Raw genomic sequence first — 27,324 nt, 5'->3', positions numbered from 1 at the left:
GTAACAACAGTACAAAATTCTCTTTAATTCGAGTTAGTGGATTCATTAGAAGAGTAATTGTTTTCTCTTTTTAACGAGTTAGTCCCAACCTAGTAGGTGACTCCTTTAAACATGGGTGTCGAACTCATGGCCCGAGGGCCATGTTTAGCCCGGCGAAGAATTATATCCAGCCCTTGAAATCATTTTATATATTTCTACTATAATGGCTCAGCAGATAACTCTCGAACTTCAGGTCCCATAATCCAGCGCTTCAGCTGACTTGCTGCTGCTAGACATTTCGGAAACGTTTCCACATCCATCGAATTAGCTGTAATCTGACGAGGGCAGCCGCTTTTAATACTATCTTCTGACAAACAACACATCAGCCAGTTGAAAAACAAGACCAGAAGGTACATTAACAATGAGTCTTTAGTTTGAAGAAGCGGGGACGAACTTCTCTATTTATCAGGATGTAACGAAAGGCTAAAAGGAGAAAAGCAGGGTGGCATTTCTGTTGCTAGGGATTACGTGAATGGTAAACCCTTACAATGGCCGAGCAAACTGTTGATTTTGGTAAATAGAGCCTTTCAAAACCGACGGGAGGCTGAATATATGTTTTTTTGACATTTCTTGTAAACCTATGTGTTAATGTGGCCATAATTGAGGATTATAACGTAAAACAGCACTGCGAGAGAAGATAAGATAAAAAACCTGAACGCAGAGCAGAAGATAAAGAAAGTTGAAGAGTTAAAGAAGAATATATAGAAAATCCTAAAGTGAAAAGCACAAATTTGATTTATATTTCCATTTTTTTCACGTTTTGAGTTTGTACAGTTTTGACAGGAGATATTTTTATGGAGAGCAATAAGTTATCTAATTTTTAGGGGCGGCAGTAGCTCAGGAGGTAGAGCGCTCGTCTTGGGATCAGGGCATCCCAGTTCGAATCCCGGCTTGTCCGCGTTACATGTTGAAGTGTCCTTGGGTAAGACACTGAACCCCTAATACCCCCAATAAGCAGGTTAGCGTCTTACATGGCTGCAATACAAGGCCGCTATCGGGAAATGTGAAGCACACTGTAAAGCGCTTTGGGAAGTCATTGACTTGAAAAGCGCTATATAAATGCAGAACATTTCATTTCATTTCATTCATTTTGTTTATCATGGAATAGTATTCCTTTTTTAATTGAAATTAAAACTAAAAAAAAAAAAACATTAAAATTGAGTTCATTCAATAAATATTCATCCTGTTCAGCCCGCAACCAAAGGTTTAAGTTTTAGCCCACTGTGCAATTGGGTTTGACACCCCTGCTCTCGAACCTGTTCAAAACCCCTAATGATATCATTTCCATCCAGCATTTGCGTTATCGCAACAGAGTTGTCAAGCTAAAGATGCGGGCCAGCAAACAGAAAGACCTCGCGTGTTAATCACAGAGACGGGATGACACCATACAAGTCGGGATTTGTCCCTGCAGCTACTAGCGAACGCTCGCCACTCTCACATGCCAAGCATCTCCTGGCCTGCATATCCTCTTTTGGGCTGACAACAAGACACCTGGCCTCAACAGATAAAAAAAGAAAAAAAGCAAAGGGCACACCTAGGATTGGAATTTGGGAACTTCTCCGGTCTGTGGCGGGAGGAAATAGTTGAGTTAAGCGAACGTGTTCTAAAGCGCTAATCTCCTCTTCCGTCCTTGTCTGCAGCAATTACGAGGAGAACTGCTGTGTGCGACCGCTTTATATTAATTTCCGCCAAGACTTGGGATGGAGGTGGATTCATCAGCCTGAGGGTTACTACGCCAATTTTTGCTCCGGTCCTTGTCCTTACCTACGTAGCGCTGATACTACACACAGCACGGTGAGAGAATGAATGAATAAATGAATGAATGGCCTTTATTGTCATTGCACAATAGTACAACAAAACTGGAGAGCTTCAAAGTAAGATCAATTGAAAGGCGATTTTGAAATGCAGGGTTTGTACAGGTGCTTGAAACCACTGAAAATGATTGGATTTTAACATTGTGTTTTAATGGTCAGGAAAATGCTTGAATTTTGGGTAAAGTGCTTGAAAATGCTTAAAATTGTTGCAGTTGCCATGTTTCTTGTTAGTCTAACTCCATAGACCACGCAATAAATGAAGAATATCTTTTAAAAGTTCGCGAAAACGACGCAGGCACGCCTCCTCTGGTGGCTTGTCATTATGGTGTTGTCATGTGAAGCGTTACCGCCCCCTACTGGTCGCACCGAAACTGACAGCTTTATTTAGAAAACCGACTATTTTGGCTCACCTCACTGAGAAAAGCTGACACTGTCAGCTCCCAAACGGCTCATAAGATATTTTGTTTTTTTGTTTTAATGATATATTATTAATAATAATTTGTAAATTATCAATTAAAATGTTCCTAGATCTAAAAAATAATTTGTAAAATACAAAACAACTTTAGCCTCTTACACACTGAGCAGATTTAAAGCCGAACAACAACACAAAATCCCTGAAAATGCAAAACAATAAAACTAAAAATATCAACTCTTCAGTGCTATAAATAAATGATGATTATATATATATATATATATATATATATATATATATATATATATATATATTTACAATTCTATTTTATACAATTTTGATCCTCTGAAAACACAAATTAATAAAACAAGTAAAACAAAAATCAAAAGATCAGCATGATTGGAAAATCATATGCACTCTGCTTCAGAGCCATCAATATCATTAAAATGAGTCCAAATTTGGCTATTTTTTCTGCTCTCAATAATTACGGTAGTTTCTTTGATTTTTGTCCTCTGTATTGAACTATAGAACCCTTTCTGTGTTTGTAAACAACTGTGACGTATTGAAGCTGCGCGTGCATTGTTGAGGCAGAATGGCAGAATTCATGTCAGTTTATAGAAGCCAATTGACACGAAAAGATAATAGCTCATAGATAGGAACAGCTCAATATAGCACAAAGTATGTGCTTGTAGAAAGATAGCAACTGTCTTTTAGTCATACTTTATTTTAGTCATCAAAGTCAACAACCAAAAAAAAAACATTATCGGTGATAGATTTCTTCCTTTAAAGGTACAGGAAAAATTGACCTTGAAAGTGCTTAAGAATTGCTTGAATTTGGCCATGGAAAAAGTGTACGAACTCCAAAAATATTCAAAGGCCTTTTAGACGGTTTCATTAAACTTTCTGACCAGCGTAAGATCTGCTCTTTCCTCTTCTATGATTTCTTGGTCAGCAGGAATTAAATGTGACAGGAAAACATGTCATATTTTTAGTAACAATGTTCAGCATTTTGATTAATAACAGTACCAATCATTTAAAAAATATATGACCGATGACTTCAAAAGTCTGCTTATGTAAGTATTTATAATTTAAATACATATTAAAAGGACAAGTTTTATTATTTGACCACTAGATGTCACTTTAGTGTGTAGTGCCACTAAAAAACAGTGCTAAAAACACAAGGAAAAATACAAACTACATAGACTAAAAGTGACCAAACAGTACCATTATTTTTCAAATATTTTCCCCAACCTTTTTGAAGTTTCTGGGAACCCATAGCAGCAAGATGGCTGATGATTATGTCAATTCCCTTCAGTTGAGGCTCATGTTATACAAAATAGATGTTCCAAACTTGGGGAATATTTAAAAAATGCACTTTTATATGAAAGGTCAGGTGTTTTGTTTATTATTAGTAAGTGAAAATTGAATATGTGTCTGAAATTGTTGAGTTTTCTTCACCACTGGAAGTGAAAAAAATGATTAGCATGCACTTAGATAAGCTTGCAAAGAGCTTTGACAGAAACTGTACGAGCTTCAAATCCAGCATAGGTGAGACGGCCATTCACGTTCGATGATGAGGCAACAGAAGTTAATGATGAATACATTGACAAAGTCATTGAAATTCAGCAGAACCAGCTTCAAAAGCAACTCTTCAGAACAATAACACTCTTTTGGTGCCAACAAATGAATACTTATCCAGAGTTAGCCAAGTATGCCCTGGAGTTATTCATACCATTTGATAGAACATATCTTTTGAGGATGCTGAACATAAAAAAACTCAAAGAAACAGACTTTTATGTGAAAATTACACAAGAGTAGCACTTGCCAAGGTGAAGCCCCACATACCTGAAGTGTTCTCTCACAGGCAACAGCAGAAGTCACAGTGATTTGCAGTTCTGTAATATATCGGGAGTTCATGTATTGTGTTGGTCTTGTCCGGCACGGTTCATTTTGTGAAACAATAGAAAAAGTTGATGTCATGATTTAAAAAATATATTTATGTATTTACTGTACATGAAAGTAGCATTAAGTGACTGTACATATGAAACTGGTGGGGTTTGGTAGCTCCAAGGTTAAAAGCCACTGTTATAAATAGTAATGTAGATGGGTGGGTAGGTAGGTAGGTACTGTAGAATAGAATATACCTTTATTGTCATTATTACAAAATAGGTTAACATATTGTGACAATGAAATTGGGTAGGTGGGTAGGTACAGTGGCTTGCGAAACTATTTGCCCCCCTTGAACTTGGTGACCTTTTGCCACATTTCAGACTTCAAACATAAAGATATAAAACTGTAATTTCTTGTGAAAAATCAACAATAAGTGGGACACAATCATGAAGTGTAACACACTTTATTGGATATTTTAAACTTTTTTAACAAATAAACTACGAAAAAGTGGGTGTGCAAAATTATTCAGTTAATACTTTGTAGCGCCACCTTTTGCTGTGATTAAGGCTGCAAGTGGCTCTGGGTATGTCTCTATCAGTTTTGCACATCGAGAAACTGATATTTTTGCCCATTCCTCCTTGCAAAACAGCTCAGTGAGGTTGGATGGAAAATGTTTGTTCACAGCAGTTTTCAGCTCGTTCCACAGATTCTCAATTGGATTGAGGTCTGGACTTTGACTTGGCCATTCCAACACCTTGATATGTTTTTTGCTGAACCATTTCATTGTAGCTTTTGCTTTATGTTTTGGATCATTGTCTTGTTGGAAGACAAATCTCCGTCCCAGTCTCATGTCTTTTTGCGGGCTCCATCAGGTTTTCTTCCAGAATGTTCCTGCATTTGGCTCCATCGATCTTCCCACCCAACTTAACTATGTTCCCTGTCCCTGCTGAAGAAAAACAGGCCCAAACCATGATGCTGCCACCACCATGTTTGACTGTGGGGATGGTGTGTTGTAGATTTTTTGTAGATTTGCAGTGGTCTGTTACTCCTTCCATTTCAATATTATTGCTTGCACAGTTCTCCTTGGGATGTTTAAAGCTTGGAAAATATTTGTATCCAAATCAAGCTTTACATTTCTCCACAATGGTATCTTGGACCTGCCTGGTGTGTTCCTCGTTCTTCATGATGCTCTCTGCGCTTCAAACAGACCTCTGAGACTATAACAGTGCAGATGCATTTATACAGAGACTTGGTTACACACTGGTGAATTCCATTTATCATCGTTAGTCATTTGGATCAACATTGAATGATTCAGAGATCCTCATTGAACTTCTGGACAGAGTTTGCTCCACTGAAAGTAAAGGGGCTGAATAATTTTTCACACCCACTTTTTCGTTTTTTTATTTGTTAAAAAAGTTTAAAATATCCAATAAAGTGTGTTCCACTTCATGATTGTGACCCACTTATTGTTAATGCCTCACAAGAAATTACAGTTTTATATCTTTATGTTTGAAGTCTGAAATGTGGCAAAAGGTCACAAAGTTTAAGGGGGCCAAATAGTTTTACAAGCTAATGTAGGTACTGTAGATTTTACAGATGGATTTTAGTGATGCGAAAAGTGTCAAGATAAGCTCTGGCATTTTCCCGCATTACTGGTTGAATCGATCTGCTATTAACAGCTACTCGTTTATTATTTGATACAATTATATTCTGATCAGGGCATCTTAGTACCCGTTGAAGGCCCAGGTCCGAAATGCATTGCAAACCACTATCTATGAAACATACCAAGTAATCGAAGGATCATAACACGTCATTTAAACCTTCTCTGTTCTCATTTGAAGCTGCTGAGCCTGTACAATACCTTGAACCCCGAAGCATCGGCCTCCCCATGCTGCGTACCCCAAGACCTGGAGCCCCTCACCATCCTCTACTATGTGGGCCGCACCCCCAAAGTGGAGCAGCTCTCCAACATGGTAGTCAAGTCGTGTAAATGCAGCTAAGACGACCATTAAAGACTTTGGCGACACCTTCCTGGACTACTTGGGAGACATTTAGGGGGACCTCAAAATACTTCAGTCTTGTTGAAAGCCCTGCAGACATCGGCCAGTTTGACTGAACCCAACAGACCTCTTGATGACCATAAACCTTATTTTATTTTATTTTTCTACCACCTTTCTTATGTTTTTACTTCATACTCCAGCGTCTTTGAACAGTTCGTACCTCAGTGTATTCTCATCCTGTTTTTAATCTAAAGAGAAATGGAACAAAAATTGTCTTGGAATGACCACTGCATTCTTAAGGACAAAAGCGGATGGAAAAAAAAAGAAAAAAACTCACCGAAGAAGAGAGACTGAACTCAGCATGAAAGGACACATAGGACACGTTTGGATGTCCAAGTTGAACACGATGCTGTGCAACACTGTGTATTTAGGTTTGAATGCCGTTAAATTAAAAAAGAAAGAAGATTTTAGGGGAAAAAATGCTGGAAAACATCTTACTCATTGTAGTTTTTCTTTTGTGATGTTTACACCTCTGTGATGTAACGGCACGACGATTCCAGGGATTTTTTTTTTTTTGGTAGAAATTGAAGCACTCCTGTTTTATGAGTACCGGGTGGAGGAGGAAGTCATGGATTTCAGGGGACGGTGGACCGATTCATCGATTGTGAGAATCTATTCTTTAGATTCCCTAAATAACTCCTTCGATCCCATGATGGTGTAGAAACCAGTAAAGTCTAGTGAATCAACAATGCACCTGGTGGATAAAACTGAGTACTGCACTCTGTTTTGCTTCATATTTGACAAGTCACAACCAAGAAATCCCTTGTAAAAACGTATCAAATTCTTAAAGGGACAGTGTGTGTTAGTTGACCATTAGATGTGGCTGTATTGTGTGTCGTAACCGAAAATGAGCGCAGTGAACCACAAGGAAGAATACAAACTATGGAAACTCAAAGTGACCAAAAAGCATTATGTTTCGTCATACTTATTCACCCAGCCTTTGTCGAGTTTTTGGAGTAACCGTAAGAGCAAGATGGCAGACAATTGTGTCATGTAAAATAAATACAAATTTCTCAAACTGTTGTGTGTTTTAAAACACTTCTGTTTGTATTATACTTGATGTATTTTTATGTATTATTTAAATCAGCATTTTTTAAAATAAATACAGGTTGTTTTATTACAACTAGGAGGTAATAAATACACACTGTCTCTTTAAATACCGATCGTCATGAATGAAAACATGGATGTCACAATATCCCGAAACCTGATCTGTAAATGTCATTTCCCACTTTTTTATTCATTGAAATGACAGTTGGGACGAGCTGTTTAATAGAATTAAATATGATGTGTTTATTGTTTTTGTAGTGTTTTTAACCAGTGTACCGAGGCATACTGTCTAGAGTGCTGCAGGAAATTGCTTAGTTTTATCTTTGCAAAAAAGCATGCTATTGTTCAGTATCTTTGTTTGCTTCCAGTAATCAGATGAGTAACAGTTATATGCATCCATATCAGTAAGTGCCAGCAGAATACTTATATATATATATATATATATATATATATATATATGTACAGTGAAGAAAATAAGTATTTGAACACCCTGCTATCGTATTTCTCCCAGTTAGAAATCATGGAGGGGTCTAAAATTTACATCGTAGGTGCATGTTCACTTTGAGAGAGATAAACTAAAAAGAAAAATCCAGAAATCACAATGCATGATTTTTTTAACAATGTATTTGTGTGATACAGCTGCAAATAAGTATTTGAACACCTTTATATCATCTAGAATTCTGACCCTGAAAGACCTGTTAGACCTACGAAAGACCTCTACCTACGAATTGAATGTGTTCTGGGACTAGCTTTGTTACCTAAAACATTTGTAAGTAGAGATGCATTTTGAATGTAAATGCGCTGATCCGTTCCAAGCCACAAAAATATAATTTGTTTTAAAAAAAAAATCATAAAACAGCATCAGTAAATGAAAAAATTACATGTTAAAATTAGATTGGGTAGTTGGTGTTGGTGTATCCCTTAACTACTTTGGTTGTAAGGGAACCATTTTCTGTGGTGTGTCTTGGGCAAGTACAGTATGATGGCACACATCCCTCTCCAGACCAACAACAGCAAATAAAAGGTAAAACGAGAGGCACATAATGTAAAAAAATGAATAAAAAAGAATAGAGGGGGGAAAAAAAAGTGAAATTACCTTACAACTGGCCTCTTTGTTTACTGGTCCTCAGCAGTATTTCTTGCCCGGTGTTTCTTGAAAAGTGATCCAACAACGTCTGCTTTTGAAAATCGAATGGACATCATAATCACCGAAAGCCCTACCTGCCAACACTTTTACTGGTGTGCTCCCTCTCCACATTCTGAGACTTTATGGAATTTTGTCAAAATGGTTTTAATTTAGGCTAATGGAATGACGGCTGCATCCTCCTCCTTGTCTTCTCTGAAATGCTCCTGCACGGCAGTGTTTTTTATACTATTCCTATTATCGCTTTGTTAAGATGACCAGAAAAATTCTCTTCCTCTTCTTTTCTCCTTTGTCCGCATGACGTTAGTAGGGTCCATTGTGTTTAATATCTCTTCGTGGCGGTACCATACAGTAGATTGATCACAGAGCGGGAAGGGGACACGAAGAGCATGCCGGGATTTACACATACGCACCGTTTGCCAGGTAAAACTCACGGAGCGGCAAATGGCAGCGCGTATTGTATATTTGACTTTGTATCCTGAAACGCCTTTGTAACTCGAGGCAATATTATCCTGTTCAAGTACTTTGTTACCAGAAACTTTTTATTTAGTGACATTTGTAAGCAGAGGTACCACTGTACTGTCAATTTAAGCTTGAAAAAAAGATGAAACTGGTACCAGCAAATTATTTTTTAACAGGTTTGACAATGAAAAAATGTGCCTTGTTAAAAAGCACTATTTTAGAGCACTGTAATTCAAAAGACATGATAGACCAGAGAACGAGGTCATTAGAATCCACTTTATTGACTGTATGTTGACGGTACAACACAATATGATCAGCATGTACTTCACTGTCTGACGTTGCTCCTAATAACAGCTAATATTTCCATGCATGAGTGTAAACAGTCGCTCAGTTTCAACAGTGCAGTCTAATTCACGCTAATCATGTATTAAAGCATGCCAGTGATGTAACAAATAAATAAATAAAACATGACACTTGAAGTGACAACAATGCAGCATTGAATACTATACTTGTAAAACAATCTGTGAGTCAATCACATATCAATTGGATCAAAAACATGATGTACACAAAATTCAAGTATTTCATAGAAAGGGATCACAAACATACACGAGGGATGAGTAACAAGATGCCCTGAGTGCTTTCTGGATGCTGGTTCTGGCATTAAGACAATCAAATTTTCTTTACAATGTTTGATCCATCCTTCCAAATCAAATTTATGATAAATTAAGTTTGTGGAATATGCCATAACCCGTGTTTTATCCAGCACATGGGATGGACATTTTGCCGGTTACATCATCGTTGTTCAGGGTTTAGATATCAGCCACTATCAGCAGTTTTTTTGTGTGTTTTCTGGGTAAATACAAATTTCTCGAGTCACGTGTATTTAAAAAAATGCACTTTTATTGGATGGATAATGTATTTTTTATTGTTATCCAAATGAACATCGTTTTTTAATAAATTTATGTAATTATTTTTACACATAGGAGGCGCTAATTACTACTCAATGTCCCTTTAAGAAGTTAAGTGAGCCCTGATTGGTTGCTAACTGGGCAATATTTTAAATTGGCAGCAAATTGGAAGATAAAACCAAAAATAATTTTTTGTAGTTTGCATAAAAATGGAACTCAAAGTGAACTGTTGAAAAATACAAATACATAAGAATAATTTTAAAATGTTTAAAATTCGAAAAATAATTCAAAAACTAAATTTCACTTTTTTCCGTCACAATAATCAATAAAAAAAAAAATGAGATTTTAAAAGAAAAACATTTGAAATGAAAACGTTTTTTAAACAAAAAAAGAAAGTTTTAAAATAAATCGGCCAGTGTGACTGAACCCAGAACAACAAATGTCAAATTTGAAAAATGATAACAACAAAAATAATAAAATAATTAAAGCTAAATAAAATAAATAAATAAATAAATGTAAAACTATTATTAAATCAAAATTTTCCAATTACATTTAAATATACCGGTATATTATATTTAAATTATATTATTAAAATAAATAACAAAACAAAGGGATAACATTTTCCCTATCTAAAAAAGTCACACAAGTAAACAAAAATAAATAAATAAGAATTCTCCTGACTGAATAAATAAATGCATAAATAAAAAAAATGCAGGGCACCATGTAAGGGATAGCAGCTAAATGTAGTTAAGCTACACTGATATCAATAATAGCTCACGACGTCCCAATTCCCACATTCTCATTGATTTTTTGGTCCCCAAAACATCATTTTTTTGGTACTAAGTGCCAGAAGAACCATTCATATTCCACACTCGTGGGTGTGCATGGGGCATCTTATTGCAAAGACAATGTTTCACTTCTCTTCTCCCTAAACTCCATCAATTTTATCAATTATTTTCTTATATCTGCTACAGAAAAGGCCCAACAAGGCCAACTTACAATGTAATACCAATGAAAATGTACTCAACATATCCAAATCCACAATATAAAGCACCCACTTTCGCTATGATTGAACCTATCCTTCATATTGATATGTCTTTGTTTTCTTCTTGGAATTGAAATTAGCATCTAATGCCAAAAACTGTTCTGGATGCTCACCGCTCTGAGAAGTAAATCATGCTCACTCTCACATATAACCTCATGGCGGTTCTACACTAAAATATTCCCTGGGCGAGACCACCAAAAAATTGCCAAAAAACATATTTAACATGAATAATAATGGCAAATATTTATCCAAAAACGCTTAAATAATAAATAAAAACAATTTCCAAATTTCACATAGTTTAGCCATTTCGCACAATTCAGAAAAATCGTCTGAAGTAGGCCAGTATTTTCAAACTAGTTAATAATGTGCGTTTTTTGGAAGACAGGAGCCGCCAACTAAATATTTTATGTATAGTAACACAATGAATCTTAATCCCTCTCACCCTTCCCCCGGCCAATTATTTTGAGGGACCCAGTCACAGGTGAACTGTCCTTCGGCTTCCCCTCGTCTCATTGTCAGTGTCTCTGCACACAAGCAGTGGCGTCAAAGCTACAACAAAAGGGTGCCCATTTGACAAGAGGCAGTCATATGTTGTTAGATAATACAAAACCGCTCTGCGGCGCACATTTACTATTATTATTTTTATTGTTTATGAAGTTTTTGTGCCGAACCCCATGTGTCACGGTAAAAATCGCCCGTGCCCAAAACCGCGACATACTCTCAAACATGCACAACTCAACGCTTACACAGACACAGTTATACCCATGGACAGACACGACTATACTCAAACATGTAGACTGTTATACACTCATACAGACTACTATACTATCATACATACACGACTATGCTGTCACACATATTCTAACATACTCTCTCACATATACTAACTAACTCTCTTGCACACACTACTGTACTTTCTCACAGGTACTGTACAACCATACTCTGTTACACACATTACTATACTCTCTCACATATACTACAAAACTCTCTCGTACTACAATACTGTCATAGACATTACTAAAGTAAAGGAACACTTAGAGGTGAGGCGATCATTGAACTAGGATTAAAAAAACTCTGAAGTAGGAGCAATTTAATGGTGTGAAAAAAGCAGTATTAGTGTTAGAGAGAGTATAATGGTGTGTGAGAGACTATAATAGTGTGTGTGTGTGTGTGTGTGTGTGGGCGCGGGTGTGTGTGTTAGTATAGTAGTATGTATGAAAGCATAGTTGTGTGCGTATGAAAGTATAGTACTATGTGTGAGAATATGAATATAGTAGTGTGTGTGTGTGTGTGTGTGTGTGTGTGTGTGTGTGTGTGTGTGTGTGTGTGTGTGTGTGTGTGTGTAGAGGATGTGTGAATGAGAGTAGTGTATAGTAGTATGTGTGGGAAAGTATAGTAGTATGTGTGCATAGTATAGTATAGTATAGTATAGTATAGTATCGTATCGTATCGTACAGCATAGTATAGTATAGTATAGTATAGTATAGTATAGTATAGTATAGTAGGGGAAGCAAATCAGTGTGTAAATAAGAGTATAGTAGAATGTGTGAGAGATCATAGTAACGTGTGTATGAGGTATAATATTATGTTCTGAGAGAGTTTCGTCGTGTTTGTGCATGGGTATGAATGCGACAGTATCGGCGTAAAGCGGTATATTTTTGAGAGAATGTTAAATTTGAGAGCAAGTATGATTTACCTTTCATAGGCAATAACTCACGTTCCTAACACTGGCAGAGCATCTGTCGAAAGCTATATGTCTGCAAAATCTTTCCGTGGCACCGCTAGCTCAAAGGGAAACTCGACAGCCATCCGATACCGGGCCGGCAAATCCCGACCTGCGTCAACGCGTGACGGGGAAATTAAATAGGAGCCTGGCACACTTTCCGCTGTTGTTTTTTTCCCAGGGTGCATCAGTGTGTCAGGATGTTTGTGTTATTGCGTGGTTACATGCACAGACACCTGTCGGCCCGGCAGGGTAACATGACGCGCTCTTGGTGGCCCTGGTGTCATCTGGGCTCCTGGGTCTGGAGAAGGTTGTGGTAGACGGAAAGTCCTGAGAAAGAGAGAAAAAATGACATTTCCCTTGGAACTTTATCAAAAATTGTCTGTAAAAAAAGTCCCGAAAGAATTTTCAATACCTGACAGAAAGGATGTATTGTTTTTTTTTTATAAACCGATATGAGTAACAGTTCACGGTGCACAGTTCCCTCAGTCACCTGAGTTGTCAGGGCTCCACTCTCTGTGGTGTGTTTTGGGCAAGTACGACCCGGCATCGCCCATCCCTCTTTTTGGGGTTGAGGTCTGCTCCCCCACATGAAACAGATAGTACTGGTTTTCAAGATTACCAGTAGCGAGCGAAGCCTCCTGATTTGATTAATATACAGCACTTTCATCCTTTGGTCACCGTTGTTGTCAGTATAAAGTGTCCTTTCATACAATTAATATTAGTATCAATACTACTATAACAATTGACACTAAAAGTTGTGTTTTGTGTGTGTGTATATGCTCAAAAGTGATTATTTTGTTGGTCTCATTTATTTTGAAATATAACGATCAGGTATGGGTTAGTACCGATACCAGTTGGAAGTATAAGTGTCAATAGATTCATATAAGTAGTGTATCAGTACTGTATTAGTAGCCATTTTTTACGATGGGGAACTTGTAATTAAGATAATGCCAAAATACAATTAAATTAGTTAAACCCCCAAACAAGTACATTTTAAAGGGACAGTGTTTTAGTTCTTTCTAGTAGTTCATAAAATAATAATTTGTTAAAGAAGCAAACAATATCGGTTTAAAAAAATAAGCAAAGAGAAATGAACGTGTCGAGAAAGTATTTTACATAAAATTAGCCTTTAATGATGGTTTAAGACATAATTTTTGTCATACTGGCGGGTTTGAGTTACACCGAAATATTAAAATGGTATTTTGATTCATAGCTATATGCCTTGTATGTTTTACAGTTCCTGATTGCATAGACTCAGAACACAGCTACTCATTTAAAGCTTGTTTTTAATAAACTATTGCTGCTAACGCAGAAAAACAAATGATGAGGTCTTGATAAATAGGAAACGCAAACCAATTCAGATGAAAAATATACACCTAACCCCACCCTCACCCCCTTTTAAATCCAGAAACATATTACTATAAATAAAGCCTCATGAGGTTTTGAATTGTGTATTTTTTAACTGAACTTGAAGTACACCTTTTGGTGAGTTACCTCGGCTTTATAGTTTTCGGGTATATTGTTTCAGACTGGTGATTCTCTGATGAGTACATTTTAAAATGGTGATCATATCTTGAATCCCAAAAGTTTAAGCTTTCCAATGATATGTGTCGTCTTTCCTTGACTGGTGACATTGTACAGAAATGTATTTATTTAGCAAAAGTCCAGCAGCACGCCGGCGGGCTGTCAGAACTTGACGGGGTTAAGGTACTGTATATTATAAAAACTCTTTCTGTGTACCGTCTTTCTGTGTAAATATCTTATGTTTCAATGTGGGCACATGCGGCTTATAGTCAGGTGCGGCTTATGTATGTGCAAAATGGTTTTTACTTTAGAAATGTACTTGGTGCAGCTTATAATCAGGTCCGCTTTAGAGTCCGTAACTTATTGTCCATGAAACTCGCTCCCCCTCCCAAAAAAATCACAGATATTTAGAAGAAAATACAGATAATCCCAAAATAATATTTTCCCTGATATTGCATTGATTTTATGGTCATTTAGCATCCATTTATTTTCAGGTTCTAGTTCGTTAAAGAGGCAAAAGTACACAGCCGGTACTGTTACCAACTATAATTGCGAGGACTTGAAAAATTCTAGTATCGGCACTAATACCAATACCTGGTGTTTGTAATCGCCCAACCTTAGTGAAGTTAAGCTATAGAAGTAAAACTACCATTTTCCATGTTTTTGTTGTAGGCAGGCAAAATAAAACATTGTAAGGCATCTCTATTTTCGCATACTTCTTTACGAAAAGAATATGCTGTTTTATTTGTGGGACCCCCACAAACTGCTTCTATAATCCCCCTTTGAGTGACACTTATGATCTTGCATACTGCAAAGGACTAACGTAGTAAAACTGTAGACAGGAAGGCAGCCTGAAATTTGAGCCCCAATGTAAAAAAGTATCACTTTGGGCCCGACCATTGAAATGCCATAAATAGAAAATTATCTCATTTAGATTTGTCTTTCTTGCAGTTGGGGTACACGAAGAAATTAGGCTAGTTATCAGATTGACACTAGTACGTACCCAAATTTTAAAAGGTCATCAGTACTGCTATTGTTATCAATATTAAATAAACCTCACTTTTCTCTGCAAAAAGGTACCAATATTTTCAAACCCAACAAAAGAATCCTAGACATTTCAATCATTTAATGGCAATATACTATTTATTTAATTTGACACTATTTATTTAATTTAAACTTCCTTCAATACTCATACTAGTTTGTCTAGAGAGTGCATACAAATACAAAATATATACACAAAAAAGCTGGTGTTATCGATATCGCTACACTTTTAGTACCCAGTCATCTCTATAAGGACTGTGTGTAGTATTTGACCCCTGGATGCCGATGTATTGTGTAGTGCAACTGACAACAAGTGCTAAAAAGCACAATGAAAAATACAAACTGCAGACACTGAAAGTGACCAGACCGCACAATTTGTTTTGCCAAGTCTTTCAGGTAAGCAGCCGACAATTTTGTCTTGGGTGAGGCTCATGTTATGCACAATAAATGCAAATTTGTTGAGCTAAGAGTATTTGAAAAAGATGCTTGTTTATATCATAGTTTAGATACTTTTGCCTATTATTTTTAAATGTAAATGGTCTGCATCTATATTGCACTTTTTAAGTCACTGAAGACCTCCTAAAATGCTTTACAATGTGCTTCACACTCACACTGATGCATTATATGTATTAAGGGTTCAGTGTCTTACCCAAAGACAATTTGAAATTTAATTCTGCCTTTATAGGTGCTGTGAACCTTAGCTATGCTCTATAATTTTTGTTCAATATCAAAAACATGGTAGGTTAAACTTAAATATTTCCCATAGCACAAAATTTTCGAAAAATATCACTCGTATTTATGGCAACAAAAAATAGAGCGAGCCATTTGTTAGTTAACTTTCTCTTCATTTAAAAAATGAAGATGACACTGAGAGCTCCTTGAAGATTCGTCTTCATTGGAAAGAGGAAAAAGTATGATGTCTTAGATACCCCAAAAATTATGGAATACATAAATTGTATATGTTTGCATTAAAATGGAAGAAAACTGTTTTACAGTATAATAATAATAATAATAATTTCCTTTGTATTGTCATTCTTTGTAACAATGTACACAGAACGAAATGTCGATACACCTGACCCGTTGTAGCGAGCCGATGCAGCCGCAGCCAACTGAGGGCGCCGCCATTTTACCAATGTTATATCTTTTTAATGTTGGTTCAACACTACAGAATAATAAATGATATTCTTTTTAGCACTAGGAAGCGCAAAATCATCCACAATACCCCTTTAAAAAATTTAAGTAAATGTTACATCGGCAATCATACCAGTAAGTAAATGGAAAAAAGATTAAGTAAAAAGCAAAAAGGTGTCTGTGTGTTGAAAATATAAATAATAATAAGAGCTCTAAGAATCAGCCCTTAAATAAATAGCACACAAATAAAAGTTCAATTTGAAAACCATTTCCTAAAACTGCTGTTTGTCAAAACTCACACTCGCATGTTTGAAACAACCAGCTTCAAGAGGCGTGGCCTAGAGCCTAGGCCACGCCTCTTGAAGGCTATCTCCCAACAAACAAAAAACATTAAGACCCATTTTATTCCCAACTAACAATGATTACACTGTATTAGTATTTTAAAACAAACATTTCCTGAATCAAAACAACCTAAGCTTATTTAAAGTCATAGTAGCCCTAACCTGCCCTCAATCACAGGAGACCTTAGCGCCCCTCCTATGATCCTATGGCCTGGCACGGCGCCAGACGTCCAGTCCAAGAGGCATTCCGAGTACAGTCGGAGCTGCCGTGCGCGTTTTTGCTCCCAAACAGTATTCCCTTTCATTCCCCCCTCGGCGCGGCCTTGTTTATTTTGGTGCTCGTCTACGCCGCGAGGCCTGACTGAGATGGAAAACTGACTTCCAGGCTGATGACATGACAGCTGGAAGCAGCTTCCTGTAGCTCAGCGAAAGAGAGATAAAGCAAAAGTGCTGCGCCGCCCACGGCACACTCACAGAACCTCCTCTCCGTGCTGCCTACAACAGAATAATAGCATGCGAAATACATTTTGGGAACTATTGGCCACCTATTCATTTAGGTTGCAGTAGGAGATGGTACAATAGCTAAAGAGAGGAGTAAAACTGAAAGTTGACTGCCAATTAGCAAACAAAGGGAAGCAGCTGACTTGGAAAATTGATGACAGATACCTCACTTTTTGCGGTTAATGGGGACCAAAACCAACCACAAAAGTGAAAATCTGCAAAGTAGTGTTCAGCCTTTTTTTTTTTTGGTGGCCATCATTAGCGTGTATTTGCTGACTTATCGATTGAGTAAGCGTGAGAGTGGCAGAGAGAAAGCGAGAGAGAGAAAGATGCATCGTTTAGGCGCCATGATGAAAGGAGCCAGACACAAACTCATCTTAGCGAGATGCAGAGGTAGGCAGAGCAGGTGTGAGGTCGCAGTACAGTATGAAAGACGCAATGATATGAATTGGCCAATCGACATTCGATTTTTTCCCCCCTGCGAATAAGTGAACCAGCGGTTAACTGAAGCGCTAAGTGGTGAGGGTTTTAATTTCGTACGCTGTTTAGTCCAGTGCGCCTTATATATGATAAAATCTTTTACAAAAGATTGTTTGTTCGGTGTTAAATATTGGACAGTTGCAAAAGAAGATTTATAGAAAGCCTTATTTTGACTATTATTGCGCAGAGTTGTTAATTGTTTTGACTAGTACATCATTGTTGCTATTAACCAATCTTGTTGCTGTTGTTTGATTTCCACACTCTTTTAGGGCCGGCTGATCTAAATATTGTAACGTTCAATATTAAATAAAAAGAGGAGGGTCACCGGAGGGAAATCTTTATCTTAAGAATTCTATCCCTGTCCTCCTTGCAAGTTCAAAATTAATTGATGTCTTTTATCCTTATTTTAGTGTCAACAAAAGTTGAAACTTATCAAAAGACTATTTTTGAAGGTGAGCATTATAATTCAGGGTGCCTCATAGTCCAGATTATACGATACATTTTTTTTTTTAAATAAATAACTAATAGGTGGTAAATAACACATACAGTATTACCCCGATAAGAAGACATGATTTTTCATAAAAAATGTACATGAATTTACTGACATTTAAGTGAACTGAAAAATAAAATTGATTCGGGAAATTAGTCCCAGCACCCACTTTGCCCCCAAACCATTTTAATTTCACTATCACGCCAATCTTTTTTTTGGGCAATGAATAAGTTCATAAATCGTTTATCTTAATTTATCTCCCATTCTGTCAATGGATTCTTTTGTGCTGTAATGATGTCAATTCACATTCCAACAACACGCCCTGCACCCGCAACGCACGCAAGATAAGGTGAAGTGAACCCGATTGAACTTCAACACGGCTTTTATTCACCGTCAGTAGCTCGCACCTGATTGAGGGCGATGGCAGCAGGCAACACGCTCCGTCCACCCGATTTCGATAAAGAGCCCTCTCCCTGACACGATCCGACACTCATTTCCTCCGCAGACCGAAGGCCATAAATCTTGTCTCCGTCAGCGAGAAACTACAAACCCGGGTTGAGAGGAGGCCTGTACAACACATGCGACTCATACTCCCCACAGGGTTGTATGCTTTGATCGTGAAAAAAGGGCCGCCTTTTGCTTTCATGTCACGAAAATTGACAAGAGTAACACACCGGGCGAAAGGAGGCGCACAAAAGAAGCGTTGTCTGTGCAATGGAGGAAGAGATTAGGAGAGTTTACAAGAGGGAGAGATAAAGGCCATGTGTGATTAATGGCCACCGACAGCTGATCACAGAGAATGCGTTCCGTTCGCAGTCGCTGTCACAGTCAATCAGTGCGGCATAATTATCTCATTGCAAAGGTAAACTGCTCGACAAAAGCGGCGGATCTTCTCATAACAGCGCTGCTTTGAAACGCCACACTGGCTTTCTGTTTTACATTGCTTTGATCGTCAAAGGATGGGCTGACTGGACGAGTGCTTTGAGGGAATCATTTCCCCTTACATGCAAACAAAAAGCATCCATTACGCCAGTTTTTCCCAACCAAAGCTCTTTTTTTCCTTTAAAAAATGTCAAGGCATGATGTCTGTCAAAAATGTTCTGAAATACAGTGTCACATTGTGGTATTTCTAGGAGCACGGCAGCAGGGAGAACAAACGTACATAAAGTAATCAACACAACCGAGAAAATCATTTGCTCCCCTTTGCCCAGTCTGGAGGACATTTCTTGGTTGCAATGCCGCAGCAGAGCGATCAACATTATAAAGCACTCTTCTCATCCGGCCACCACCCCTTTTGATCTGTTGCCCTGTAGTAGGTGATACAGGTCCCTTAAAATGAGGACGAACAGGCTGTGAGACAGTTTCTTCCCTGGGGCCATCATCAACCTACAATAGCGTGCAAAACCATGAAAACATACTGGACTGTCTCAGAAAATTAGAATATTGTGATAAAGTTCTTTATTTTCTGTAAAGCAATTAAAAAAACAAAAATGTCATACATTCTGGATTCATTACTCATCAACTGAACTATTTCAAGCCTTTTATTATTTTAATATTGCTGAATTTGGCTTACAGCTTAAGAAAACTCAAAAATCCTATCTCAAAATATTAGAATATCATGAAAAAGTATACAAGTAGGCTATTCAACTAATCACCTGAATCATCTAATTAACTCGAAACACCTTGCGAGGGTTTCCTGAGCCTTAAAAACACTCAGCTTGGTTCAGTAAACTAAATCACAAGTATGGGGAAGACTGCTGATCTGACTGCTGTCCAGAGGACCATCATTGATACCCTCCATCAGGAGGGTAAGACACAAAAAGAAATTTCTCAAAGAGCAGGCTGTTCACAGAGTGCAGTTTCAAAGCATATCCACAAAAAGTCTGTTGGAAGGGAAAAATGTGGCCGGAAACGCTGCACAACCAAGAGAGATGACCGCAGCCTTAACAAAATTGTGAACAAGAGCCGCTTCCAGAATTTGAGGGAGCTTCAAAGACAGTGGGCTGAAGCTGGAGTCCAGGTATCAAAAGCCACAGTTCACAGACGTGTCTTGGAAATGGGCTACAATAGCCGTATTCCCATGGTCAAGCAACTTCTGAACTCAAGACAACCGAAGAAGCGTCTGACTTGGGCAATGGAGAAGAAGCACTGGACAGTTGCAGAGTGGTCCAAAGTCCTCTTTTCAGACGAAAGCAAGTTTTGCATTTCATTTGGAAGTCAAGGAGCCAGAGTCTGGAGAAAGGCTGGAGAAGAGCAAAATCCAAGTTGCTTGAAATCCAGTGTGAAGTTCCCACAGTCAGCAATGGTTTGGGGAGCCATGTCAGCTGCTGGTGTTGGTCAACTGTGTTTCATCAAGTCCAGAGTAAATGCAACTGTGTACCAAGAGATTTTAGAGCACTACATGCTTCCATCTGCTGAAAAGCTCTATGGTGATGAGGATTTCATTTTCCAGCATGATCTGGCACCTGCCCACAGTGCCAAAACCACCAGTAACTGGTGCACTGACCATGGCATCACTGTCCTTGATTGGCCTGCTAATTCCCCTGACCTGAACCCCATCGAGAATTTGTGGGGTATAGTTAAGAAGAAGATGAAAGACACCAGACCTACAAATGCAAATGAGCTGAAGGCCGCTATCGAAGCATCCTGGGCATCAATAACACCTCAGCAATGCCACAGGCTGATTGCCTCCATGCCACGCCGGATTGATGCAGTAATCCGTGCAAAAGGATTCCCAACCAAGTACTAGTGCATCAATGGACATTTTCAAATGTTTGATTTAGTTTTGCTGTTATAAATTTTTTTATTTTACCTGGTCTGAGGAAGTATTCTAATATTTTGAGATAGGATTTTTGAGTTTTTTTCAACTGTAAGCCAAAATCAGCAATATTCAAATATTAAAAGGCTTGAAATAGTTCAGTTGATGTGTAATGAATCCAGAATGTATGACATTTTTGTTTTTTTAATTGCATTACAGAAAATAAAGAACTTTATCACAATATTCTAATTTTCTGAGACAGTCCAGTATATCTTGCGACATATTTCTGAAATTCTGTTGCAAATTGATGTTTTTGCACTACTGTTATGATGCGGTATTTTTTCAGTGCACTATTACAATAACTTAGGCCAGTCTCTATGATGTAAACATTTTTGCCTATCCTGACGGTCTTTTATCTTATTTTTTTCTTGAACATTTTGTATCACGTGTTTACTCTGGAGTACCATGTCTAATCTCTTTACATGGGAGGGGCCAAAAGGGTCGGGTGCGTAGAGAGCTGGGTGGCATCCAAGGGAGGGGTCCTTGGCGCGACGATCCCCGGACATAGAAACTGGCTTTTGGGACATGGAATGTTACATCTCTGGCAGGGAAGGAGCCCGAGTTGGTGTGAGGTTGAGAAGGAAAGGAGCAAAAAAACAAAAAAAATGACCATGCACAACCCAAATGCCCAAACAGCCAAACAGGTTAAGCACCTCGGCACCCAAGTTGGTCGTGCTTTCGTCCCTCCAGATGAAAGTGGTCATGTCACTCGGGTCAGGGCGACACAACACTCTTCTGTTCAACAGCAGGGCCCGACAGCTTTTACTGGTTTACCCCTGCCGCATCATACGGGTGCCATGCCCATCCCTGCCCAAGCATCCCACTATCCTTTCACGACACCTCTCCACTCATTCCTATCACCAACAAGAACACTAGCTTCCACTACATTTAGACCTCTATCCTTCAGTGCACTCTTAAAACCATCCATCTAGCGCAGGGGTGGCTAACCCGGTCCTGGAGAGCCACATGTCCTGCATGTTTTGGAGGTTTCTCTGCTCCAATACAGGTGATACCAATCACCTGGATCGTTATCAAGCTCCCACAAAGCCTGCTAACAAGCTGAAAATTGTCGTCAACCGTGTTGGAGCAGCGAAACCTCCAAAACATGCAGGACGTGCGGCTCTCCAGGACCGGGTTAGCCACCCCTGATCTAGCGACTGAGTGAAAGAAAGAGGAGATAGGAAGGATGATGACTAAAAGGAAGGTTGATGTGTTAGCCTTGAGTGAAACAAAACAATTATATGCTCCTCAAAAAACTGACAGGACAAACAAGAAATATCTTTGCTCCTTGTTTTTCTTATAAAAGTAAATCCATAAAATAAGCTAAATAATCTGTATAATGTGCAAGATTAGCATTAAAAACAGATTTTGAATTATTGATAAATGAAAATAAGAGGTTCAAAACTGCCATCGACAACATCTGATAATTTTGCCCATTTTGATCATTTTTTCAAATTTTGCTTTCATTTTTTTCTAGACCAATCTGTCCCAAAAGGCTAAAAACAGAATGAAAATATTCCTGGAAATGACTTTAAAAAACAAATAAAAAGTAATACTGTGCTTTACAAGTCCTAAGGAATTTGTAAATAAGACTAAATTTTTGTTGTTTAATTTTTTTACAGTCCAATGTATGTTTCTAAACCAATCAGCAACTTAAGTGACAACCACATCGGACTGTGTAATTGCCAAGTAAGTGAACAGTTCCACAACAGCCATTGTGAATCGGTGCAGTCTGTAGAAGATAAATTGAAAAGGTGATGATTTTGATTGTTTGCATTAAGTGTACACACTGTCAACATTCTTTCATTTCTTGCACCTTTCCTTTTACAAAAGAGAAACAAGTATATTGAACTACACAGAAGCTGCTCCACATGGATCTGGTTGCAGTAATTTAGAAGTTCATAAGCTGTTTGTTAACCTAGGCCAGCCTCCAATATTATAAGGAGGAGAAAGTAGAAATGTTGTGGTCGCTATCACACACTCACCGTCACCCCCACACATTGCTTTTGTATTTTGTGGGAGGTGCGCAGCCGGCGTATTTTTCCGACAGCTCAGTTTGGACGAACGCAAACTGATCTCTGCCGTGACACTCCGAGCGAAGTGATGAATGGTACGATTCGCTAATGCTAACGCCGAGATGGAAAACCGCCCGTGATCAGACAAACAGATGTTCGGCGCATCCATGAAAAAAAAAAAAATCAGCGCTGCTGCAATAACCCCGAAACTTTGCCGGGCGGCTGATGGAAACCGGGGCCCGAGTCCCGGAATAATGACGGGGCCCGCACGTGAGCGCAGAAAGCCGCGTTAGCTGCAATAAACGGGGTTTTTATTCTCTCGGTGCGAGTGAACAAGCATTTGGCAAACGGAGAGTAAGTGCAACTGAGGGAGAATTTTTTTAACAGATGGGAATGTCCTCTGTGTTTCAAGATGCCATCACTGTTCGGCCTCGTTTATTCATCCTTCAGCGATGACATCACCTCGGCTGAGTTTTTCTAATCTATCTAACTGCCTTTGCTCAGCAGAGGGAAAGCAACAGCAAAGTAAAAATATCCTTTGGTGCTGATTGTCTTTTGTGTCCCGGTAGGTTACATCAGCATTCTGTGTGAAGAACCCACCTGTTTTAGAACAGAAGGCCTTGTAGACCAAATTCTGCCCGTTGGTCACGCTTCCGTTGGCCGGCATCTGAGAGGACATCTGCCTATAAGGAGGGCAGACACAACATTAAAAAGGATTTGGGTGGGGGGAGCAAACACTTTTAAATGTGTTACACATTTGTGAACCCTAACTTATTCAGTGCCATAATGTATAAATACATTATCAGAAGCATGATGCCTGAGTGCCAAAACATAAAAATATGTTTTAGATTTTTGGATATAATTTAAGAAATATATCCTAAAGACTTTGCCACATCTGATTAGTAAGTATCAAGCCTCTGGTAATGATTTCAGTAGGATAAATAACCACTAGACAGCAGGAATGGCGTTGATCAGATGTTTGTCCACAGTACATCGAGGAGCTACCACATAAGTTTAGTGTTCTTGAAATAAAATGTTATTTTGCAAGCAAAGTGCCTTTGTGCTTACGGAAAACATTGGTTAGGTCTTGGCGGTATCACAAATACAAAATTAAAAAAAGCACAGAAGTTTTGGTTCTGCTTGAAATGCATCCTTTCCCAAAAAGCCGTTTTTCTTAGTTTTCCTGTGCACGAGTATTTTCAAGAAACTTAGCAATGTTCAACTGTTGTTTACTAAACAATGGTAAAGGCTTGCTTTCTCATGAAAGATGAGGGTTCAAGCTTTCCTTTGATATTCCCTATGCTTATATACGTAGCTACAGAAATACAAAAATGAGTCAAAATGGCATAAATTGGCTGTCACTTGAAATTCTCAGTTGAGAGAAACTTCTGTCCCTGAACGAGTAAAGAAGCTGTACAGCATTTGAAACATTTTTTGCTAGTGGCCACCACTTTTGGCTTGAGTCATCTTTGCAGTCTCTGCAAATTCATGAAGCGCGGGTTAAGGTTTAAGCACAGGCATTAAATGGATATCTTCTCCTGAAAAAGAAAAGTACTTGCTAGTCTTGCTATAAAATCCCTTTATTTTTTCGTCATTTTTGTGTGTACACCAAAAGTAATAATTCACGTGTAACTGCAGTGCTGGGAGGCATGTTTTTTCAGGTAGTGCTTCCAGCAATAAACCATCTGGGGAAACCGTATTATTTTTCTGCAAGATTAGGTTTGCACTGCAGAGCTTCATGCTCGATTCCGATTTTTGGGGTGAAATTCAATGTTCACGTTTCCAACTTAATGCGACTTGTATGCGTTTTCCAGTGTGAACATCAGAAGATGAACACGTGACGTCACACGCAATGGGCTCCGTTGGTTGAGACTTTAGCTTCCTTATATTTGGCTCGGAGGCTCTTCATTTTTTTTTCTGTATTGGAACCAGGACCGGGCAACACGGCGGAGCAGTGGTTAGCGCGTGTGCGGCACAGTGCTGAGGTCATGAGATCGAACCTCCTGTGTGGAGTTTGCATGTTCTCCCCGTGCTTGCGTGGGTTTCCTCTGGGCACTGCGGTTTCCTCCCACATTCCAAAAACATGCATGTTAAATTAATTGGCCGGTCCAAATTGTCCCTAAGTGTGAATGAGCGAGCGAATTGTCTGTCCCTGTGTGTCCTGCGACTGGCTGGCAACCGGTTCAGGTTGTCCCCTGCCCACTGCCCGGAGACAGTTGAGATGGGCTCCAGCACCCCCGCGACCCTACTGAGGATAAGCGGTGCAGATAATGGATGGATGGAACCAGGACCATCTATGCTCGTGCTCGGCCATTTCTCTTGAAATATTTTCAAAAACAGCTTGGTTCTGATAGGATCCCTTGAGTTCGGCCGGAACAGAATCGTGCCCCCAAATATTACTTAGATTCAAATCCTTGCCTTCCTCTATTGAATGCTCTCTGTGATTTCGTCCGCCATGGTTGTTGATTTCTCCACTTCCTCCTGCTTCCTTGAACGCAGGATATTGATGCGCAAGTTGCATGAATGCGTCTCGACCATTCAAACAGCAGTCGCATTTCGGATTTGAGACCACATACAAAAGTGTCATGAGTCTGGTGTAAAAAAATGGGATATATGTTGGACACTGGTCGCGTTTGGGCCCCCAAAAAATATTTTACTGCAGTGTGAACGTAGCCTATATTACATTATGACATCATTCTCCACCACTCCCCTGTGCCCCAATTCCTCTAGTCCTTATAGCCGCCAAAGGCAATGGATGAGTGAAGTGAAGTTTAAACATTAATTATCTTATTTGTAAAGGCAGCAGTACACATTTTTGTACTGTTTTAACAACCACTTGATCACTTGAGCAAACTGCTAATGTTAGCTTCATAGGTAAGAGCTTGGCATGGTACCTGTTATTTTCTACCGCCTAATGTTTTAATATACCTAACAAGCAAATGTAGAATCATCTGTCATACACTAACAAATAGAAACAAAAAATAAACACCGGGACGAGAATGATGTCACTCTCCACCACTCCCCCATTCTCATACCAAATGTTTTCCGCCCCGAACAGCTTTAAGAAGTAAGATAAAACCAGATAAGCATCAGGGTTCTATAGACTTATTTGAGCATTGTCAACAATAGGACTGGTGTGGGGAAGGCCCAGCAGCGACTCAACTTCCTGAGGGTTCTAAACACTGCCTAAAAGATCATCGGGTGATCTATGCCAACTCTAGGGGACATTGCCAGCTTGCAATACCGTAGCACAGCCATCAACTTTATCAAAGACACTTCCTGCCCCAGTCACCACCTCTTTGACCTATTGCCTTGTGGTACTCTGGTAGGCAGGTGCCTCAAAACTACGACAAACAGGCTCAGGGACAACTTCCTACGCAGGGCCATCACCACCCTAAATGAGCGCACAAAACTGTGAAAACACATCTTGCAACTTTTTATTTTTTTTTATTTTTTGTTGCAGCTAAATGAAACTGAAAATATATACTCTTGCACGAAATGCACCCCACATTTAAACATTTAAGTTTATAGCCATCAATGGCAATGGATGAGTAAAGTAAGGTCTAATGATAATCGTTCTATTTGTAAGGGCAGTTTTACACATCGTTTTGTAATGTAAAACTTTGTATGCTGAGTTGATCACGATGGAGTCTGATATCACTCTGATACATCTGACTTTCACCACTGCTGGTTTCCCTACTACTTGAGTCCGCTAGAAGTCAAAAATTTGCTCGAATGGACAAAGTTCTATGAAAAGTTATACCAAAAAGGGAATTAATGCTATAAGAAATAATTGTGGATCAAATACATTGAGCATTGAGAAAAAAAAAAGATAGTATTTAAAAACTTTGAAAACAGTTGGCAGTGTCTGAAACTCATGACAAAAAGTTAGTGGACACCAGGGCAGACAACTCTGAAAAGTTGCCTGCCCAGCCATAAAGTTGCCTGCCCCATTTTTCACAACTTGAAACACAATAAGACGACTTATCGCAAAAAAAAACATTGATAATCAGAATATATAACAGAACACCACTTAAAAATAAAGTTTCTTATAAATCTACTTATAACATTCATTGCATGTATATGACATCACTCTTTTCCATCTGCCATCAGTATGTACCTGTATTTACTCATCTTCATTCATGCAATGTTTGCGTAGCATCGTCAGCTACAAGCCTTGTGAACTCCTCTTTCCACAATGCTTTTAATGTATGTTTACGTTTTGTAGCGTGATAAATTCTGTTAGCTTCTTTTGAATATTTCTTCTGGGGCTGAGGCTTTGGCTTGATTCCAAACCACTTATCCATTTTTCTTATGTTCTCTGTGCGTCTACTTTGGAAAATGTTATGCAAGTGCACGACCTTACAATGCTCGAGAAAGTCCGGAAGCACAAAGTTATTTGATGCAGGCTTCTGATTGGCTGCCGAGTATCAACA

General features: G+C 38.7%; 2 protein-coding genes across 3 annotated transcripts in view; one reads left to right on the top strand and one right to left on the bottom strand.

Annotated features, from left to right (window-relative positions):
- tgfb3 (transforming growth factor, beta 3) overlaps positions 1-7,495 on the top strand; it is a 29,598-nt gene extending 22,103 nt beyond the window's left edge. Inside the window, exons 6-7 of the mRNA XM_088354361.1 lie at positions 1,680-1,833; positions 5,997-7,495. Of these exons, the coding sequence (XP_088210487.1) occupies positions 1,680-1,833; positions 5,997-6,155 (313 nt within the window). The 3' untranslated portion in view covers positions 6,156-7,495. The remainder of the gene's footprint in view (positions 1-1,679; positions 1,834-5,996) is intronic.
- A 4,840-nt stretch (positions 7,496-12,335) lies between these two features.
- Positions 12,336-27,324, bottom strand: part of ttll5 (tubulin tyrosine ligase-like family, member 5) — a 118,014-nt gene continuing 103,025 nt past the window's right edge. Inside the window, exons 29-30 of one of the 2 annotated variants that reach the window (XM_088355210.1) lie at positions 23,489-23,571; positions 12,336-12,874 (exon numbers count right to left, since the gene is read on the bottom strand). In XM_088355210.1, the coding sequence (XP_088211336.1) occupies positions 12,828-12,874; positions 23,489-23,571 (130 nt within the window). In that variant the 3' untranslated portion in view covers positions 12,336-12,827. The remainder of the gene's footprint in view (positions 12,875-23,488; positions 23,572-27,324) is intronic. The other variant, XM_088355208.1, reaches the window with a different exon arrangement.

This window comes from Urocampus carinirostris, chromosome 15 (assembly GCF_059441175.1).
Source record: "Urocampus carinirostris isolate Australia breed hairy pipefish chromosome 15, RoL_Ucar_1.0, whole genome shotgun sequence".
Classification (NCBI taxonomy): Eukaryota; Metazoa; Chordata; class Actinopteri; order Syngnathiformes; family Syngnathidae; genus Urocampus; species Urocampus carinirostris.
The sequence above is the reverse complement of the archived record's forward strand: the minus strand, read 5'-3'. Positions and strand labels throughout refer to the sequence as shown.